The 22,919-nt window shown below is 37.5% G+C and overlaps 1 protein-coding gene across 2 annotated transcripts in view; it reads right to left on the bottom strand.

Annotated features, from left to right (window-relative positions):
* RAB27B (RAB27B, member RAS oncogene family) overlaps positions 1-22,919 on the bottom strand; it is a 58,595-nt gene that overhangs the window by 4,481 nt on the left and 31,195 nt on the right. For both annotated transcript variants that reach the window (XM_004422555.3, XM_087439256.1), the window contains 3 exons: positions 7,275-7,446; positions 5,561-5,646; positions 1,066-1,169 (listed from right to left, as the gene is read on the bottom strand). In XM_004422555.3, the coding sequence (XP_004422612.1) occupies positions 1,066-1,169; positions 5,561-5,646; positions 7,275-7,427 (343 nt within the window). In that variant the 5' untranslated portion in view covers positions 7,428-7,446. The remainder of the gene's footprint in view (positions 1-1,065; positions 1,170-5,560; positions 5,647-7,274; positions 7,447-22,919) is intronic.

Below are 22,919 nucleotides of genomic sequence, written 5' to 3'. Positions count from 1 at the left end.
CCAAGGCAGGACTGTGCCTTTGTCCTGGGACAGTATGAGAGTGTTTGGCTAGAAGCCAGGGAGCTGGGGCAGAGTAACAGTGAATTAGAGAGAAGTCTGAGGCCTGATCACCATGGCCTTGAAGGTGGGTGTAGGACTCTAGATTTTATTTCAGGTGAGATGGGAGGTCCCAGCAAGACTTTGAGCAAGAGAAGAGCATGATCCAAATTTTTAAAAACTTGCATTCTGGCCACAGACAGCCCTGACAAATCTAGAAATGACAAGACTATCACCAGCCCCATAGGACCACTTGTATATCCCATTAGGATCAAAATTCATATTTGTAATAAAAAATGCCAGTGAAATATTCTCTTTAGTGTTACATCAATTAAAAAACAAAGGAAAAATCAAATACTACTGTTCTAGGCTAACATATGTCAATTTGGCTTTAATAACTGACTAGGCTATTTTTAACTTCATATTATGCCTAAATGGTATAGATTTTTCTATACAAGCCTGCCTCATATTTGAACATTTGTTCCAAAAAAAGTAAAACTTTAGTGTGAGCTGACTGACTGACACACTGTACCTTATCTTCATGTGGTTGGTCTGCTCTGGAGCAGTTTCTCACCTAATTAACCCATTAGTTAATTAACCCATGAGTTAACGCATGTGCAAGGGCACACATTTTAGGTGCCAGTGTACTCTCTCAGAAAACATTGCTGTTTTTCTCTGTGTCCTCCCCAAGTTAGAGGTAGTAGCTCATGTAGTTGTAAGAAGCCTTTTAAGACTTACTGGACAAGTGGAATTAATGGCCTTTCAATTGCAATAATAAAGACTTTAAATATAGGTGGTGATGAAGCCACATAGGCTCCTTGTAAGAGTGTCAAAGGAAAATAAAATTCCAAGCCACCTTGGGTGATCCACATAAAGACCACCACTTTGAAGGTGACATAGGAAACACTAAATTCTTGACTCCCAGGGTTAATCTGTGGTACTCAATCTGGTTTCATTTCGAGAGGCAAACAAGCAAATAGAGCTGTTGGGTCCCAAAGTGGCCAACATAAGTTTCTAGGTCCCACTTACTCATCCAGTTTCTGACATTTAAGAAGCTCTGTTGACTGGTAAGGTCAAACATTAATAAGAAACCCATGGCGTCTCTGAAAAATGCGGTGGTGAGGCTCCGGAATCTGCCAAGAAAGCACAGTAGATAGTTCTGAAAGTTAGTCCACATATGTATTATGATGACAATACAAACAACACTATTTCCCTTTCAAATATGAAATCTCCATCGCATCCCTTATGGATTATCCTACAGAATGGGAAAGTGGGCAGAAAGACTGATGAAGGGTCAGGGTCAATCTGGTTGTAGATTTTTTTTTAAGACCACATCCTGGCTTTACGTTCTATAGCATTTATACACACAGAGTTTATAACATTCCATCACACACTTGCTTACACAGCCCCTTGGAGGCTTTCTCTTGTTGGATCATGGGCATCTTGCGGTCCACAATTAAAATTTAAGCCACTTTAGAATGGAGACTTTAACTTATATTCTTCAATCTCCCTTGTCTGTGCCCAGAAGAAAGCTTGGCACACGGTAGCCTGAAAATGAATGCCCGTGATTACATGTACAAAATCACAACTTGTTAGCAGCTGGAACTAGGATTCTTTGTAGGGAAAAACAACGGTGGTGAGGAAACTCTTTTATAAGCCCTCTTTGGGGTAAAACCGAGCTTTAGGCTGGCATCCATTTCTCATGAGGAAGAGAGAAGACACTGAAGAAAGGCAGAAGAGGAAGATGATTAGGGAACTGAGGGAAGGTCAGAGGGACTTAGTAGTAGGGGAGAGAAGTAAGAACCTCATCTCTAATGGAGGATTTTGAAGAATACACTATCAGGTGCAACGTGAAGACGTTCTCTCCCTTGCTCCTCCCTTCTCCACCCCAACATCTTCCAGGAAATTGAAGATGTGCTGAGATCCACTTTAATGTCAGAAATGGGCAAAACCTGAGACCATACACAGGCACCAGAGAAGGCTTGGGTTATACTGATAAAGAAATGAATTTGGCCATGGGTTTTTAGAAAGGCATATAACTTTGAAATAGATAAGGATACCACTTCCTCTCCTAAATGTCTTCCTAATTTTTGGTCTCCTAGTTTAGACGATTTATAGATTCTTTGGTTTCCTTGGGGTTCTATTCTCGACCCCTTCTCACCCTACATACATTCACTTAATCTCATCCACTTCCCTAGCTCAATTATCACCTATATGTTGAACTCCAAATTTATAGGTCTGGATCTTTCCTGCCCTTCACACTGTGTACCCCATTACTTGTTGGATATTTTTGCATGGAGGAAGCTAACATACCTCCAATTTCACATGTATAAAACCAAACTGGCCCCTCCTCCTGATTTCTCTTTCTGTCAATGGCATCACCATCCTCTTGGTTGTCACAGCCTCTTTCTCCTTCACCTGCTCTGTACAAACAATCAACAAATATCTCATGACCTTCTCATTTCTGTCCATCTACCCTGCCACCACTCTAGTTTTGAGTCCATTATCTTCCACCTGGATAACTTCAACAGCCTTCTCCATAGGCTTCCCGTCTCCAGTTTTGTTTGGGACCCTCCTCTTCCCTGATTTCTTCCCACTGATTATATAAATCCTCTGCTAAAAATGTTTTAACGATAATGCATTGCTCTAAAGACAATGACTGAATTCTTTAATAAGCTGTCAAGGCTCTGCAGGAATGGACCTCTGTTCATCTATCCTGCTTCATCTCTTGACTACCCACAGGCATGCTGATCTTCTTTTAGTTCTTAGAAAGTTCACTGTCTCCCCTGGGCTTCCACACATGCTGTTCTTTTTGCGGGTAACTTTGCCTTAATGCTTCCTTTACCTCTTACCCCTTTATCCTGCATAAGACTCACTCATACATTGTGTATGAGTATGTATATAATGGTATCAGAAGAAATACCACTTCCCCAAGCAGCCTTCCCAACACCCACATCTGGGTTATGGACTCCTCCTGGTTCATCCGCCTATAACCCTTTGTTTTCTGGTTACTGTCCTAAGGATATATTGCAACTGTCTGCTATTTGTCAAACTGTACCCTAGACTGTAAGCTCCAAGAGGAAAGGAGCCGTGTTTTTAACTTGCTATCCATTATATTTCCATGGCCCTGAACATAGTATTTACTCACTAAATGTTTGTCATATGAGGAGAAAGAAATAAGGAAAGAGAATAGCAGAGGGCATAAAATGATTAAAGATTTAAATGACTTCAACAGAGAAGGATACTTTTAATACCAAAGCAGGGAAAAGAGATATTTTAACAACTGTTCATTTCCATATTAGGTTTTCTTTGGTAGGGCATAATCATGATGATTATGAAATACCAAAAATTTTACTCAGTTTTTTCTTGTGGATTTGTTCCTACCAGTCGCTGGAAGCTCACAGAGATTACAGTGATTTTACTGAATGGTTTTCTCTCTTTGGGGACTAGCTGTATTCACAAAATTGTCTCCTACTCAACCAGAATAGTGTGGCTAATTCAACCACAATAATCTGCTCTCTGTCTTCTCCCTGTGTGTTTGTGTGTGTGTGCGCGCACGCGCATGTGTATCTCACTGGAGGACAAGACCTTGACTAATCCCCCTCTCATTGCCCACAGCACATGACAAAGTTACTTAAAAACATGCTTGTTGTATGTATTTCATTGGGGCAAACACTTTTGCATCCAAAGCAACATGGATAGGACACTCTTACACTGAACCAGGCTCATACCCTGGACCATTCTACCTACTACCCTTGCTATCCCCCATTCTTCCCAGGGCTTACTCCAGAGGAAAGTTCTCAGCTTCATTCTAGCTTCACCCATCAACCTTCATTCTCTCCCCAAGGTGGGGAAAGCTAGGACCCCATAAAAAATAGATGCCAGGGTCATATTTCCGTTCTTTCTCCCTCACTGGGAACTAAGGCTGTGTCGTGTATCCTTTAGGCTTACATAAGGGGCATGATTTTTTTCCTCCTTCCTGTAATGCCACTTTTATCAATAACCAGTATCTTATATGGGTTATACTGCCGGATGTCCTGATGCAGTATAGGTGTGAGGCTTGTTTATCTGGTTGCTTAGCTACATCTTATATATACAGAATGCAAAATTTTCAAGGGATGAATAACCTCAGTGTTACTAAGACTGTCCCTAGTATTCCCCATTTCCCTCACGGAGCAGCTGTCTTAAGGGGACAGATGAGAGAAGCCTGCCATCATGCTAGACTGACATATCATGTGCGAGGACATATGGGAACCACATTTTCTCATAACTTCTTCAAAAATGAATTAAATTGGTCTATAAAAACATACATCTTTGTGACAACAAAACTGACATATGAACAGAGATTTTTGTGAGGAATGACTTCAGAAGAACTAGCAGTTGTTGAAGGATGCGTGTAAATGGAATTCACAGTCAAAAAAGCTAACAGAGAGGGCCCGCCCCCTCTCCTAGCGTTTACACTCAGTGAAAGCGAGAACATTTTGGACGCATTTCAAAATCTGAAGTGTTTATAAGCATAAACATTCTAAGACATGCGATGCAGAGTTTGGGGGGTATGTGTCTTCCAAACATCTTCTCTGACAATCTAGTGCCAATTTAATTTAATTTAATATTGAAAAGCTTCACTAGCTTGGGGTCTTTAGCGCTGTGAAACCTGGGATCCCAAAGAAATATATTTTCATAAAATAATGGAATAGTGCCTCCAGCTCGAAGCAATCAACACTAGTTTCTACTGAGTATCACTTGTCTTGGACACTGTACCAGAGACACTGCTGAAAAACCAAGCATAGTCTCTGCCCCTGTAAAGCTGACAATTTTGTTGGGGTGAAATGGCCACAAGTAAATCAAAGAACAGCAGTTAGAGACAAAAACAAAAGATATGCCATATGACAAGGTGGTATGTAATTAATTAAGTAACTTGAGGGATGGTAGAATAGTTGTTCTAGGAGTTCAGAAGAAAGAGGGAGTTTGTTTCCGTTGTGATGTTCAGACAGGCCCCACAGAGGAGGTGAAATATGAGCCAGGCCTGGTGAGAGAAGAGGATCAGAGAATGTGGGAAAGGAGCAAAATATTCCAGCTGGAGAGCAACGGTGTGACCAAAATTCTAGAGAACAAAGCCAGTCAAATGGCAGGAGACAGAGAGGCTGTGTGGAAGAATGGAAAGAGATGAGAAAGATCTTAACACCTTTTCTTTCAACTGCCTCTTCAAGTAGCACTTGTAACAATGTTAATTTCCCACTGTAATTCAGTTAAATTCTGGACAAGTTTTTTCCTACTAGAAAGCACAAAGACAACGCATAACAAAAATCTTCCTGGAGATGTTTGAAATCTGTACCAAATACACAATGCTAGTTAGGGTTAACTAACTATAAATAATTTATTTTTATTTCTCGATACAAATGTCTATTTTGAAATCAGGAGAAGAGTTGCATATCATTTGATTTGCAAGTTCACATACAGCATTCACTTTAAAATAAGTTTTTCTAAGCTATTTGTGGCTAGAAACAAAGTAGTTCACTATTACCGCTCTTGTCCTGCAGTGTCCCAAAGCTGAAGATGTACTTTAAAGGCTTTCCCTGATGATCCATTTGGTCCCTGTGTGTTATAAACCTGAAAGATACAATTTTCATCAGTTGATACTGCTTTGGATTTTGTCAACATTGAAATTCTCTGGGTTCACCCAGCATGTTTTTTCTCAATTACTATAATCAAAGTTCATAGTGCAGAATAAATATTTGCTCTGTTTTTTTCCAGAAGTGTCACATACACTCTCACTTTTAAATGTCAAGTACAAGTATGATTTTCAGCATGATTTAGGCATGCTGCAAACTTAAATTAGACACCTTCTGTCATTTCCTCACGGAGGCAGCAAACATTAGATTTAGGACCCAAGTTCTGGGTTTGAATATCAACTCTTCATTTAACCTTTTGGAATCTTATTTTCTTATCTGCAAATGGAGACTCATCATCTTTTCCTACTTTACAAAGTTACTGCAAACTTAAATGAAATAACAGTTGTGAAGGCATTTTTAAAACAGTAAAATGCTTTACAAATGCCTGAATACCTAATTCTATCAATTGGACTTTCAATATGACTTAGCCATTAAATATCCACAGAATTTCCCAATAAGCTTATACGGGATATTTTAAGTTTTCTTTTACTAGCCATTTCTTCAAAGGCTTTTTTTAAGAAAAGTTTACATTTTTAGAATTATGGCTTTTTGACTTCTTATTTAAGCAAAGCCTAACAATTTTAATAATTAATCAGCTCCCCTAAGTAGGTTTTAGTGAAAATGTTTTAAAGGAAAAACTTTGCAAGGACTTATATCTTGACCAATAGGAGCATTCAGGATGGGAGAAGGCACAGGAAAACCCAGTGGGAGTTGGAAGTAAGTTTGCTAAGACTACATATACTAGAAAATATTGACTTTCAGATAAGGTATAGGACATTATAAGGGACCGTGATTTAACTGCTCAGCCACCATTTCCTTTGTTGTTGTTTTTTTCCCTCCAATTCTCGAGGAATGAGTAGATTTGTGACATCAACTGGAAGCCACAGCCATGTTGGCAATCAAGAATATCTTGGGTGGCAGTAAATCTGGCTAAGCTTATGTGTCTATGCTGCATGTCTCACATGTCACAATATCCTTGTTCCTGTCATTAGCGTCTAGCATAGGAGAAGGAAGTGGTTGTGATTCTCACTTAAACTCTCCCATCTTGGAAAATAGCATGGATTGGTCTCACATTCTGTTCATAATAAGTTAGTGATTGATGGCTGAGTCTACACATAAATAAAAATGCAGCAAGAACTTACAAAGCTCATGTTCCAGCTATTTGCCAATCATCATTTTAACCTCTTTCTTACAAGTAGGGAAAAGAACACTTGTTCTTATTGAGGAACTTAGATCAGAGTTAATGTTTTAGATCCTGAATAATTCGTGTTGAAAGATTCCTTAAGAATTCATAGAAAACACACTATATAAACCGATAGATTATTTATTTTAGTTGTCCTGTCTACTTTTGGAGACAAGTAATAGCACCACTCAATATTTTTCCAAGCAAAATGTTATTTATAGTTGAGAAAGTAAGAAATAATATTCTAAAGTAAATTAAAATGACAGGTTATGAATTTCATGTGATCAAAGACAGACTCCTTGCATTGCAATAAACATATCTTCTTATTTTTATTTTATATGGGGGGATCAGCAACAAGGTTAATAGTATGGCTAAAAACTCACCACGCGTTTTTCCCGAAAGTCTATTCCTACTGTTGTGATGAACTTGGGATTGAATTTATTGTCTGTGTATCGATAAAGAAACGTCGTCTTCCCCACCCCCGAATCTCCAAGGGCCAGGAGTTTGATCAGATAATCATAGTCCCCATCGGTCATAGTGATGGTCTTGGTGGGCCTGTGTAGGAAAGTAATAATAGTATGTTATGATTAAAATTGGTTTTCCTCTATCTTCCTTCAAAACACAACATAAATTTAGGTTTCAAGGTAAAAAAATTTAACTGCCTCTATTCTGCCAAATTCTGAATTAACTTGTTCAGAGTAGCTTCAGGAGTTTGGGCATATGTATTATTTCACTCAGTACAAATCTTTTACAACATGTCAGTTAACATGGAACAAAAAGCTTTATGATACCCACAATAGCCATTGCCACAGCAATACAGAACTTAAAGTAAAGAGTCATAGCTTTTTGTTTTAAAGCCAGTGCCCTTTGGGATCAGGATTATGGTGCTAGGAAGAGGCGTTACCAGGAACAGAAAAACCCATCCAACATGATGCAGGTACATCAGAGAGAGATTGAAATTCTAATGGGTAATGGAAGAGAACAGCCTGGGGAAATATTTTGCATCTAATCATGCAAGATGAGGTTTATACTACATGCATACAAAATATTCCTTTTTAAGTTTAGAAATTTAACAACTGGTATGACAACCTTTGAAAATATTTATTTGAAATCATTTCAAAATCAATATTTAAAAATCTGTTTTGAAAAACCAAAGCCTCTGTTCTCCGAAGGCAAATCTTTTGTACTTAGCAAGTCTGTGGAATATTTTCCAGGCCTTGAGAAAGGAGAAGAGGTATGAAAAGGCATAATTCTGCTAATATTTCTCCTGACTGAAGGAACAATGTCACTTGTGATTTCTTCAGTGCCCTAACCTCTACTGCCTCAGCCTTTTTTTTCTGTTGTTACAGTGACCATGGGTGAGGATGAGCCAAGGACCAATTCACCTACACTGGTAACACCAACACTACCATCACACGCACTTGAATGACACCATCACCTACTTGGTGAAGTTTCCACTCTTGAGTTTAGCAAAATGATTTGCTATTTGTTACAACTTTCTGATTCATGAGTTATAGACATGAGTTTGTCATATCCTTACATGGAGGAAGGCCTATGAAGATCTTCCCAGAATGGGAAAATTTCTCTCCTTACCGTGTGAGAATGAGGAATATTTCCCTCACCTCTACTGATCCAGAAATCATTGTACTCTTCAGGAGTTGTGAGGTGATGAAAATTAAATTTCAACAATGGATTATTCCATGGACATATCTAAAAATTGCTAGAGAATTTTAATCATTTTCTACACATAAGAAAATGATGCACATGTTCATGAATTTAAACAAAACTGTATTTTTTACCTTGTCACTTTAGCCAGTGGTCAAAACTAAAGGATTTCATGTCTTTGGATAAATAATGATGAAGATGCTAAACAGGTACCTAGCAAATCAGCATCATTACATCATTTGGAAGACCTGTAATATTTTTACATTAGAATTTTCTAAAATTTGAACCATACTGCTACTAATTCCTACTAAATTTATTATGGATATATGTTTGCTTAATTAATGAATGGATTTGGAAGTAAGGTGTTTTGAGAGCTACCAATACATACTTTTGTGCTAAAGCTTTCCTCCTCTATAGTGTGCTTTCTTCATTGATGACTCTCAGGGTAGTGTTTGCTGACCATGAATGTTCTCTTTTTCTTTTTAAATATCTATACAAAGTATAATCACTGCTCAGGAAGAGATGCTTAGCAGCCATCAACAACCAGCCTTCCTTAATAAAAGTCTACAGATATCTCAACTATTGACATGAAATTCTTCTTGGAAAATGTCTGCATTGATTGACTGCCTAGCGGTGACTAGTTCTGAATTTGGATGGTTCTAAATCTCTTACCAGGACTTTTATAGTTGAAGACATTGCTGCTCCCGGTCTTTGAGCCAAATGCGCTGCTAGAGGAGATTCTGCCAAAGTAGCCTAACTTGCCCTCATTTAGGGTCGATCACCACCACCATCATTCTGCCTTCTTCTCTTCCCCACCCCCACCCCAAACTTGCTCATGTGAAGCTCTTCTGAAGGGCGATCAAGTCTGTCATTTCACTAGTAGAACTGGACGAAACTGCTAACTGTCTTGGGCAAAGCAAGAGATTAATATTCATTCTAAGATATAATTGACTAAAGCCTATTTTTCCCCTGGGCACAAGCCTTGATCAGAGCAAAGAAAGTGAAGCCACTGCCTAAAAACAAGATAAAGTTGGAGGATACTGTGGATTCTGGAAAAATGAAAATAATAGAGTCAAGAAAATACATCAGCATACTTTAAAACTTTGCTTGAAGTTAATTATGTTTTTCGCAATATTTTTTGTGACAGTGTCAAGAAAGGCTAAGTCTTGAGCAAATCTAGTTAAATACCTTCAATATATGGTATCAGGCTCAAGGATGAAAATTCAAAAAATGTAATTCATAATCTGGTTTCTGACATGGCATGCATACGCTTAAAAGTTAATTAAGGATGCAAGAGAAGACAATGTAATTTTACAAGATGGAACACGATTAATTGATAAGTAAGGGAAATAGTTGTGCTTTTAGTTCAAACAAAACAGCAATCTTCATGGACTGCAGTGGTCTGAGAAGATTTTGTAGAGGAAGATGAACTTGCATTTAACCTTATAGCATAGGGAGGAATTAGTTACGAGGACAGGAGATACAAGACCATTGCAAGGGAGATTACTTGCCACTTGTAGAATGAGACTATCATTACTTGCCAACTACATCACCTGCCATGTATTCCTGATCTGCAGCCAATTTGTTCTTTGCTGGTTGTACATAAACCTGCCTGGGGCGATACTGGGGTTGCCTCAGAGTCAGACTCTAATCCAGAGTGAACAATCTGGCTAACATGGATCAGTTTCACTGTGGCCCACATTAGCACTTTTCTGTAAGCGAAGAAGTGTGGCCACTTTGTGGCATTTAACAGAAATTCCACCTGACATGAATGTAAAGCTTGGCATTGTGGGAAACCTTTATTTAGCATCTCCAAAGACTATTTAAGAAATTCATCTATTAACATAGGCATGAGATAGTTCCCTTCTAAGTTTCTTTCGAAAAATGAATTTTATTTCTCATTTTTATATCACTACTCATAAATAAAATTCTTTTATGTTTAGTCTTGTTCCTCTTTTATTACCACGTGATTTTCTGAGTCCTAAAAATCATATGACCTCAATATTCTATCCTCGGCACAGCAAATACAACACCACAAAGGAAAATAAAAGCCTTGGCAAGGTTTCCTTTTCCAAGAACTGCGCTAAAAAATGATCTGGGAAGGATCAAAAAGCTGACAAGTTTAGCAGTATTGTTTATTCCTGCACAATGATTGATGATCTTGTCAGCTCTTTGGATCTACGGATCTAAAAAGAGAGAAAGAAACCATTAGATTGCTGTGTTTCAGGAAATGGGTCTGACTCTCTGCCATTATCACTGGGTCACAAGTTATACCACAAGAGCCAGTAAGTCTTTTAGATACAGAAGCTGAAGGATCAATTCTCAGAGCCCTTCACGGGAAGGTAAGGGGCTGGGAAGCCTAGGGGAAAGAATTCAAAACCCTCAGGAAGCTCTGTTGAATGAAGAGTCTTAAAGGTAGAAGGAAATTAAGTAATCATATAGTCTATCCTTCAGTTTACAGCTGAGAAGTCATGTGCAGAGAAGTGATGTGACTTGTGGGGTGACAGTTTTTAACAGAGTAAAATGCAAGACTATTGTTCATTACAATTTGAAATGAAAAGTAGGTTAGGTAGAAAGTAAAAATATTTTCATTCTATGGGGGAAGGGAATTTTCTCTGGGTATCGACAGGAACGTGATTTTCATAGAATATCTCAAATGAGGTTGCCCGTAGTTTCTGTCTTTTTTCCCTCTGCTATGCTTCATTCTTGTTCAGTGTAAATTCCATTAGCTCAGAAATTTAATATCTTTTGTCCACGGCTGGATCTGCACAGCCCAGTACAGTGGTTGGCATATAGTAGGAGATCAAAACACATGTGTTGAGTGTATAAATACATTTAAGTTTCTCAGAGCCTTGCAAATGTCATGATTAATGAAATTAATATTTGACTACTTGGTGGAAGTGGTGTCCCTCCAAGTTCAGGACTTATATTCTCCTTCCTTCTTCATTGGCGAATATTTAGATTAAATGATTAAATGATCACTATGGTACTTTCCAGGTCTGGCTTCCTGAGCTCATTTTTCTATGTTAAGTTGCACAAGAATATAAAAACCTTCTCAAAAATAGAATATTTATATCTTCAGAGGAGCAGTTTCAAATAACCTGGGAAAAGAGAAAGTACAGAGGGACTATAATTTTTGAAAATGAGATTTGTGCTGACAGAGAGCATATAAAATTGTCAGTTGAATAGGTCAGAGCTCAGAGAACGGGGTTCCTCCATGAACGCATCCATTGCTCATCTAACACACACTCATTGGCACCTCTTATTTTGCATGATATTTTGAATGGCTCTGAGGACACACTCTGCTTTCTCCAGCGGGGAGCTTGACAAACGCCACAGATACGTCTGGATGACTGCTATAAAGATGGACAACACCATAACTTTGGTGTTCTTTGCTAGTTCTCCAAGTAACAATCTTAAGAATGCCATGACCTTGTGACTTAAATTTATTAAATTAATAAACTTAATAAATTAATTAACAAACTTATTAAACTTAATGTTCTTAGGCACTTTGGAAAGTTTAAAATAGTAGACAAATAAAGTATCAGTGATATTACTTTGCATTCAGTGTAGATGGTTTCAAGACAATAGAATAAAGCTGTCAAGCATAAAATGGACAGATATTTAATATTTCCTCATTTGTCTTTATTTGATGGGTTTGTGTTGGGCTCTTGTAGGTACGTTTTGAGATGTGGGAATCTCATAGAAAGCATGTCATTGCCTGAAGGTGGTTCTCATTAACTGACCTTGAAATACTACTTCCCATCACCATTCATGTCCTGGAGTTTAGAGTTAAATCATGGACGGCTGAAGTACTCTAGGGACCTGCAGCTTTGCATCAGCAGAACAGAAGTCATTTTCTGGAGGGAGGGAAGGGGGAGTAAATTTTTAAAAAATAAATTTTCTTTAGTGTATTCCACAGCATTTTGTTCTCTTAGGAAGGTTTATTAAAGATAATTTTTATTTTGATTCTTCTTAAAGCCTATTTAGAATTAATGGACATGAGCTTATATGGAAGATTCAAACCAAATTGCAAATATAAATCAACATCAATTTAACCAAACAACTTGCACTTAAGCTGACAGAGGTCAATGTGTTTATTGGAGCAATCAAATCTATTTTAAAAGATAAAAGTGTCCATTTTGTTTCATTCTGTGATCGAGGGATCTAATGTAATAGAAGTAAACCAAGAATTTATTGATCTCTGAAGTTCAGCTTACTCACTCTGAAAATAAAGGGTAAAAATTCTAACACGTCAGCTTTAAATTGATTTATCTCCATTGATATATCATTATTCTCACATACTAAACTCACTTCTAAGCCACTAAATAATTTTATTTCTCTAAATATTTTTTTTCCGAAAGTAACATTTTTTTCTTTGGCATAGTTTTGTGGTATCTTTAGAAACTATATGAATTTTTTCCTTTTTTCTTTTCCTTTTTATTATGAGAAATTTCAAACACATACAAAATTTGAGGGAACAGGAGTGTACCCCCATATACTGATCGCTCAGCTTCTAAATTACCAACAGATGGTCAGTCCTGTTTCATGTACCCAAAACTCTCCTCTACCACATTATTTTGAAGCAAATACCAGGCATCATAACATTTTTTTCATAAATAATTTAATACATATCTCTGAAGATTGCTCAATTTAGCACTATTGACATTGTGCATATCATAGAAAAGGTCGTCAAACATTTGGCTTTTTGAGTATTTGATAGGTCAGAAATCATATATTAATACTATTTTAGCCTGGATTTCTCTAACAGTAATCAAGGTCAAGCATCTTTTCATATGTTTAAGGGTTATTTGTATTTTCTTTTCTGTGAATGGAAGGCTCATATTGCTTGTCCATTTTAAAAAATGGTTTATCCGTTCTATTTTTAGAAGCTCTTTTTTTTTTTTTTTTGAGGAAGATCGGCCCTGAGCTAACATCTGCCAATCCTCCCTTTTTTTGCTGAAGAAGACTGGCCCTGGGCTAACATCCCTGCCCATCTTCCTCCACTTTATATGGGACACCACCACAGCATGGCCTGACAAGCAGTGCCTCTGTGCCCACCAGGGATCCGAACAAGCGAACCCCGGGCTGCTGCAGCAGAGTGCGCGCACTTAACCACTTGCGCCACCGGGCAGGCCCTAGGAAGCTCTTTTTATATTAGGGATATTAAAACTCTGTTATTTAAGTTGCGAATACTTTTTCCCATTTATCTCTTCATTTTGCTTGCGGTATTTATGCCATCCAAAAGACTTTTATTGTTGTTGTTGATGTCGTTTTGGGGGAGGAGAAATACAATTCTGAGTCACAGTTGGGAAGGTTTTCCCGCCCCGGGTTATGGAGGAATTCACTCACTTCTTCTTCTGGTCCTTAAATGGTTTCAATTTACATGTAAGGATTTCACATCTGAAATGTATCATAACGTATGCTATGAGGAATTGATCCAAAATTATCTATTTATAGCTGTCCCAATACAACTTATGTACAAATTCATCTTTTCATTACTGATTTGAGATGCCACTTTTATCATATAGTAAAATTCCATGTACAATTTGGTCTATTTCTAGATTTTTCTCTTCTGCTCCACTGGTCTGATTGTCTCCTCATGCAGCACCATTTTAAATATGATTATTTGTCTAGTATTTAATATCTGAAAGGGTTATCCCTCCTCATTGTTCTTCTTTTCTTAACATCTTTATGATACTGAATTTTCCTATCCAAAAAACATATGTCTTCCACATGGTCAACCATTTATTGTGACTTTCAGGATTGCTTTATGGTTTTGCTCACACAGGTTTTGGATATTTTTGTAAAGTTTACACCTAAGTATTTTATTTTCTTTATTTGCCTTTGTAACTTGAGACACATCTGATGTCTTCTGTTTGCTATTGTTTTGTTGTTTATACGAAGACTTTTGTGTATTGATTTTGTTACCCAACACTTTGTTAAATTTTCTTATTATTATAGTGGTTTTTCAATTTCATTATTTTGAATTTTCCAGACGTACAATCACATCCTTCATTAATAGGTATGGTTTTAGTTCTTCCTTTCAAATTTTTCTGTTTCTATTTATTTTCTCTTGTCTACTTTCACTGGATATATCTCTATTATAAAGCTAAAAAATAGTAGAGATAGTGTGCATCCTTGTTCCCGATTTTAGTTGGAAACTTTCTGTTGTTTTCCCATTAAGCAAGATGCTGGCTGCTTTTAACATCAGAGGATACTGAATTTGTCAATTAGCCTTCTCCTTCTGTTGAGATGATCTTCTGATTTCTCTCCTTAGCTTGATTTTATTAATGATTTCCTAATTTGGAAACATCTTTAGCAACATTTCTGAAATAAAGTTTACTTGTTCATGATGTATTATCTTTTAATGTTCTGTTGGGTTCTGTTTCTTACATTTTATTTAATTTTTTCATCAGTATTAACAAGTAAGATTTATCATGTTTTTGAAACACTCTTTGGTTTTGAGCTTTCCATTATATTCACTTCATTGAAAGAATATGAAAGTTTTCCCTTTTTTCTGTGCTCTGGAGTAGTTTAAGTATTGTTGAGATTATCTGATCCTTACATATTTGAAAGAATTTCTATGTGAGACCATCTTGTCCTGGTGATTTTGTGTGAGGCTGTTTATGAAATTACCTTCTCTATTTCTTTGGTAATTGGTCCATTTAATCCTGTCTCCACTAGGACCAATTTTGTAAAGTTGTAATTATGTAGAACATTAATCATTTCATCTAGGAATTCAAATGTACTTTACGGAGTTATACAAACAACTCTTATATGATTTTTTACATTTCCTCTGTTTTAATACTTATTTTTCCACTTAACATTTCTTTTTTTTTTACAGTGTTATTTATTTATTTATTTATTTGTGAGGAAGATCAGCCCTGAGCTAACATCCATGCTAATCCTCCTCTTTTTGCTGAGGAAGACCGGCTCTGAGCTAACGTCTATTGCCAATCCTCCTCCATTTTTTTTTCCCCAAAGCCCCAGTAGATAGTTGTGTGTCACAGTTGCACATCCTTCTAGTTGCTGTATGTGGGACGCGGCCTCAGTGTGGCCGGAGAAGCGGTACGTTGGTGCGCGCCTGGGATCCAAACCTGGGCTGCCAGTGGCGGAGCGCGCGCACTTAACCACTAAGCCACGGGGCCAGCCCACCACTTGACATTTCTAATTCCGCATATTTGTACTTGTTCATGGAAGGCTTTGGAAAACCAATGAAAGTGCTGGTTTGGTTACTTCAAGAGTTTATTTTAATTTTCATACTATAGCCTATAGTCCAGTAATGCTATTTCCTATGACCATTAGTTTTTTCCTTAGACTATCCTCTCTTCTCCTACTCTTTATATTTTAAATTCAGTTATATCTAAAATTTCCCTGTTCATGAGTTCTTACACTTCTCCAATTTTACTCCGGTTTCTATGTATCCAGAAAGGACACAGAGCTGTAGTGTCAAGTTCTAGTAGACCTTGGAATTCTGGATTTGAAATTGCTAAAATCCAAATTTGCTCAAGCAGTATTCTTACTGAGAACCCTGCAGCTTGCCAATAATCCTCATAATCAGGGCCAGGGTAGGACTGCTCCTTGATCTTAGACATTTTTACCTGAACTGGAGGAGCTTTTAAACCATAAATTTACTAATTGAACCATGCAGAGCAATGCTTTTCATGTGTTCCCCTGCAATTGGAGCATTACAACTCAGAAGGAGCCAGCCAAGCACAAAGCTATTTTGTCCCCAGTTGAAGTACAATATTGACAGGTGTTCTAAATGGCATCTTTCTGAGAAGGACATGAGAGCAATGGCCTAGCATTGTCCCTGAAGCTCACATGTACCCCTGGATAGAAAGCAAACCCCTAACTGATGTGTCCTTAAAAACATTGTTTAGCAGATATGACCCAATTCTCAGGGTTAGCTAAAGCGATTCAGGTTTTTGGCTTCAGATGAGTAAATGGTCAGTAGGAACAAAATAGCGCTTTACAAAGTTTCTGTTTCAGATTCAGAGAAGCCTCTCTGAGGGTTGTACTTATAGGTTAAAGGTAATCGAGGAATATTTTTAAATGCTGGTAAACTGAAATACCTCTTAAAAAAGAGAGAGAACTTCACAGCCTTTTTGGAAACTTAAATGTGTGCAGTCCCAAAGCATGTCCAGGGTCACGCTGTGGGCACAGGCCTTGAAGCTCACATATGCTGTCACTGATCTGTCAGCTCACCTTGCTGGCCCAGGAAAAAAATCTGTGTGTGCAGCTTCTCTAGCTCCCACAAGATCTCCTTGCTTAGCCTCTCTGAATCCTAGGCTAGGTGTGTGTGGAGCTCCATGGTCAAGGCACAGCCCCTCCGGCAGGTCATCTGCACCATCGAGGTTAGAGGTGGTGAGAGACACAGGTAAGTTCCAGGCATCCTCCTGGATTCCCGTTGATCCTCATGGATTCCTATTTGACCTTGATCTCCCCCGCTTCGTCCATCTTTGCTTCCAGATCCTACTTCTGCTGACTTCAGGTACACCCCAAAACAGAAGAGCAACAGGCCTATGTAGACCGCCTCGCTAGCTCCCACAATTGTATAATTCCAATATGATGAATAAATCTCATGTTCTGTAGCACTTACAGGGATTCTGCTTTTTTGATTAAAAACCCTCACTGATACAAAATTCTAGAATGTTGAGAATCCCACTTCACATATATGTCTTTATTTATTTAAGGTTTATAAAATTAAATAATAGACATTGTTATAGTTAAGATAGGACCATAGAAAGAATACCTATTTCGTATCAGATCTCCTGTTTGAGTTACTTTAAACTCATAAATTCCAGTTTTGAAATAAAGCCACATAATTACCATAATAAGGATTGCTTAGATATCTTAATAACCAGCTGAGAGGGTCTTTCAGTGAACTGGCCTGTATGTTCTATTGCAGTATTTCTAGATCCACCGCAAAATGGTTTTAAGCATTTAACATTAAATTACCCAACTCTAAGGCATGATTTTGGCATTTCCCTCCAAAATCTCCAAAAGAAGCCCAGTAGATGCTGACATATCTCTGCAGTGAGCAAGAGAATCAAAGAAGAACTCTCACCTTAAATGTACACATTAGCCTTCAGCTCACATTGATGATTTAAATTAAAAAGCTGCCTTCTAGCCCAATTTACAGTGTATTAAGTGAATGGGAGAATAATTCTTTTATGGCTTGGAATAAGAGCATTTTTAGATATCACTCTTAAGTTAAAGGCTTCATGAAATTCAGAAATAGTAATGAGAAACTTCACAGATGCCTGTCTACAATGTTACAATGCAGGATTTTATGATTGCTTCTCCAGAGAGGTAAGAATTATGCTCAGGCAATTCTAATAGAATGTACCAATTAACAGAACTTGCATACAAATATAATAATTTTTACCAAAGAAAGCAATTTGTGACTATGAAGAGAAAAATGCTGCACACAAGACAATTGCAGTAAAAATAACAAAAGTATCAAACCACTAGAAAGGATATTTGAGACAACTCAAATGATACTAGAATGGTAGCTAACAACAGTTACATTGCCTCACGGAATATTAGGCACTGTTCTAAGCACTAGGTACTAAGGATGAACAAATTTAATCTTTAAAACAACCTAACAACACTACAGATTCAACTCAATCACTATCAAAATCTAGCTGCCTATTGGCAGAAATTATAAGCCAATCCTAAAATTCACACATAAATGCCAGGGACATAGAATAGTCAAAATAATCTTGACAAAAAACAAAGTTGGAGAATTCATATTTACCAATTTCAAAACTTACTACAAATTTACAGCAATCGATAGAGTGTGGCACTGGCCTCAGGGTAGCCATATAGACCAATGGAATAGAATTGAGTCCAGAAATAAACTCTTGCATTTATGGTCAATTGTGACAAGTGTGCCAAGACAATTCAATGGGGAAAGAATTGCCTTTTCAACAAATGGCGCTGTGGCAACTGGATAGCCACATTCAAAAGAATGAATTTGAACCACTGCCTTACACCACACACCAAAATTAACAGAACATGGATCACAGACCTAAATGTAAGAGCTAAAACTACGAAGAAAACTCATAGGAGTATTCATAACCTTAGATTCGGCAATAGTTTCTTAGATACAACACCAAAGGTACTAGTGACAAAAGAAAAAATAGATAAATGGATCTCATCACAACTGAAAAGTTTTGTGTTTCAAAAGACATCATGAAACAAGGCAAAATACAACCCCCAGAATGGGTGAGAATATTTGCAAATCATGTATGTGATAAGGGACCCAAATCTAGACTATATAAAGAATTCTTACAACTCAATAGTAAAAAGACAAATAACCCAATTAAAAAATGGACAAAAGATTTGAATAGATGTTGTTCTCCAAAGATGATATATAAATGGCCAATAAGCACATGACAAGATGCTAAGACAGCATTAGTCATTAGAAAAGTACAAATCAAAACCACAATGAAATACCACTTCATACCCACTAGGATGGCTATAATAAAAATATGAACAATAACAAGTGCTGGTAGAGATGTGCAGAAATGGAGCCCTCCTGTATTGCTGGTGTGAATGTAAATGGTGCAGCCACTTTGGAAAACAGTTTGGCACTTCCTCAAAAAGTTAAACATAGAGTGACCCTAAAACACAACAATTATATTCCTAGGTCTACATCCAAAAGAAATGAAAACATATGTCCCTGAAAAGACTTGTATACAAATGCTTATAATATCCCCAAACTGGAAACAACCCAAATGTCTATCAATGGATGAATATATAAACAAAATGTGGCATAGCCATACAATGGAATATTACTCAGTCAACAAAAGGAGTGAAGTACGGATATGCGGCACAACATGGATGAACCTTGAAAACATTATGCAAAGTGAAAAAACCAGAAGAAAAAGGCTACATATTTTATGATTCCATTTATATGAAATGTTCAGAATAGGCAAACCCATAGAGACAGAATGTAATATAGTGTTTGCCAGAGGATATAGAGAGGAGGAATGGAGAGTAACTACTAATGGATATGAGGCTTTTTTGGAGGTGTGATCAAAATGTCTGGACATCTTTGTCAATATACTAAAAACCACTGAATTGTATACTTTAAAAGAGTGGATTTTATGATATATGAATTATATCTCAACAAAGCTGTTATTTTAAAAACTCAACAAGGTAAGAATATTATTACCTTAAAAATAATTGATTTGACTTAGCTCCACTAGGTAGGTGTTAATTAATATTTGTCTACAATGAAGCCACTTATTAGTAAATGTTGTGTGTATTCAAACAATAATACATCCCTGAAATCTAACGGATTATAGTATAGTAGGATATACTATATGATCCTAATTCTCATAAATAAAATAATTTCTTAATTATAAAAGTATTAATTATTTGACAGGGTCCTGAGAGCCAATCTACTGAGCAAATGTGCTCACAAATCAGGACTAATCGAAAATCATTGAGAAACAGCAGGGCAGTTTGGTTATCAGGCCCCTGTGAAATAATACTGGAATGGAACTTGAGTGCACATATAATCCAGTGGGTCCCAACCCTGACTGATGGTCAACATTCCCTGGGGGGTTTACAAATACAAACTCTAGGGCCTCTCCAGAAGGGCTGAATCAGAATGTCTACAGGCAGATTCTGGAACTAAGAATTTAAATATTCCACTAAGCAATGACAGAAGAGCAGCCAGGTTTGGGAGCCATTTTTCTCCATCATCATTCTTTACCTTGAGGCACATCTACAGGAAAGTATTCCAGAAGGTTGAGACTTTGTAACCCCCTTCAGCAACTCACTCTAGTGTAGAAAAACCCATTGGTCAAGAAAGGAGTCAGTTTATCTAATTTGATCATGTTACAGTTCAGAGCAATTTCCTCTTGCTGATTGTGATCAGCAAAGCTTGGCATACAGTGAGTGGATTCCTTCTTTTGCTGAAACCCATTATTACAATGTCCTTAATATGCTTTCTCAGCTACATATAATTTTATTCCCTCACATATTCTAAATTTTGTTTCCCTGAAAATTAGTAGCCCCCAAAGAATTATTTTACTCACTGTAAACACGTATACTACATGCACTGAAGATGTTGCATCAATGTTTGGATTCAATAAATTAAGTTGCAAAAATTTTTTGAAAGACTTAATATTTGACCTGAAAAGCTATTCTACTTGTCTTCATAAGTGGGCTGCATGACTTACTATTTATAAGTGAGTCATACCTTTTTTCTAACCTTTCCTAGGTCCTTTTAGCCAGGACTTCAGCTAGGGAGGAAGAGAAATAAATGTAAATTCCTTGAAATTCTGCAAAGCCTTATATTGAAAGAATCTTTGACATATTATATCTCTTCCAGGCTGGAAAATCTTGTGATGAAATAAAGTAGATTAGTAAGTATACACAAAGAGGCCAACATCTTCCCTAAGATCAATCAGCAAGACCAGAAAATGGGTTTTTCCGACTTAGTGGTTCTCAAACTTGGCTGCTTTTAAAATTACCTGATGCCTAGGCCATATGCCAAAACAAGTAAATCTGAATTCTGATGATGAGACAAAAGCATTAGTATTTTTCGATGCTTTCTAGGTGATTCCAATATGCAGCCAAGTTTGAGAACCACTGCCCTACCTCTTAGCCCAGAGACTCCTCACTGCCAATGAATGATTCCTAATTTGCACAGCTGGAGGTAACCTCAATCTCACACTACAGGTAATAGGAGAGAAGAGTGGACCACATTCATGAAGACATCTTTCCCTAAGACAGTGGCTAGTTGGGAAAATGGTTCCTTTCCCACCATAGGCACCACCTCAATGGGCCAACCAGTACTAGCGCCAGTAACAGGACAGTTCCTATCCCTCATCATGACGAGGGCCTGCCATCCTCTATGAGGGCAGTCAATCCATCTCTTTTCTCTGTAGAGTTATGTGATATATGAAAGGACATTAAGTGTACATATGTAAATTGAAGCTTCTACTCCTAAACAATGTCTCCACATGGAAAAAGACGTGGTTTTAAGTCAGAGGTGCTCATTTAATAAGATGTTTTACTAAGTTTTCAGACATTGGTCTAATAATCTTGCAAATTGGGTTCATTTTCCGGCTGGCTGCTGCTTTGAGGAAGTCATGCCAAACTTCAACTGCTTTGCTTCATTATCTGAGAAAGCACATCTAACCAAAATATCTGCCCACAAAGTCTGCCTCCCTGTGAGGAAGCCAAATTAGATAGCATCTATGTGTTCTTGGGCAAATGTCCATGAAAATAAGATAAGTGCCACATGATTACAATTTTCTTTCTTGAACATAATTCTAGGTAATTCACAGAATAAGAAAGATAAAAAATCCAAGACCTCTTTAGGAAAAGAATGTTGGCTGGTCATTGTTTTAGCTGATATTTAACCAGAAGCATTTATGAGCTTAATAAATGCTGGAAAAGAGAGATTATATCTATAAAGACTGGAGTTAGTCCAAAGAAAGTGATTATTTGTCTCACAAGGGCTCCTTCAACATTATGTAGATGCTTATGTTAATTGAAATTTCTAAACTGGAATTTTATTTCTGCAATACGTATGATTTGAGGCCGAATAGAAAACAAAGAAGGGCACTATACACGGTTCTTAACCCTTATGTGGTTGGGGAGAAAATAAATGTTAAATCCCTTCATCTGATAAGTTATTTGAAAGGAAGTCTACACCAAAAAATCTAGGGCTCTAAGTCGGACAGGTGTTGAGAGGAGAGAGAAAAATTCATAAAGGGATGTGCAGGTGGGGGCAGAAATAATCAGGAGGGCTTCATAGAGGAGGTGCGATGAGAGCTGGAGCATGATGGAGAAAGGGGAGAGAGAGGGATTGGGATGAGGAGAACGCTCACTGGTCCTGGAGGCAGAATGTGCACCCAGTGTCATTGACGATAGGAAACTTGGCTTAAATGGAAGCAGAAGCAGCATTCTGGGGGTCTTGGCTGAGGAGGTTGGATCTGCAGGATCAAGTGTTGGCTGTGATGTAACGGTAAGAGGTTGGAGTCCACAGTCCTGGGTTTATAAATTCAATTTTAGCCGTTTACCAACCATGTGGCCATGGGCAAATTACTTCACTTCTTATCTTTGAGTCTTTCTCTGCAGTTGGAAGTATGTAAAATACCTGGCTCAATGCATTCAGTCACTATGAATTCCTCTCCACACTTGATTTGTCAAGAAACAGGGAACCATAAAAAAATACAATGACACAATGTAACAAAAACAAAGTAACTCATCAACTAACGTAGGTTACTTTATAGCCTAAAATGAAGTCACCAAATTTCTCAGAACAAAGGTGGTATAGAAATCCCAAGTAAAAGGCATGGCTACATTTTTAAAAGCTGGTTTTGCTTCTG

This window comes from Ceratotherium simum, chromosome 14 (genome assembly GCF_057802395.1).
Source record: "Ceratotherium simum simum isolate JZ-2026a chromosome 14, ASM5780239v1, whole genome shotgun sequence".
Lineage (NCBI taxonomy): Eukaryota > Metazoa > Chordata > Mammalia > Perissodactyla > Rhinocerotidae > Ceratotherium > Ceratotherium simum.
Note: the sequence above shows the minus strand (reverse complement) of the source record. Positions and strands in the feature narration are given on the sequence as shown.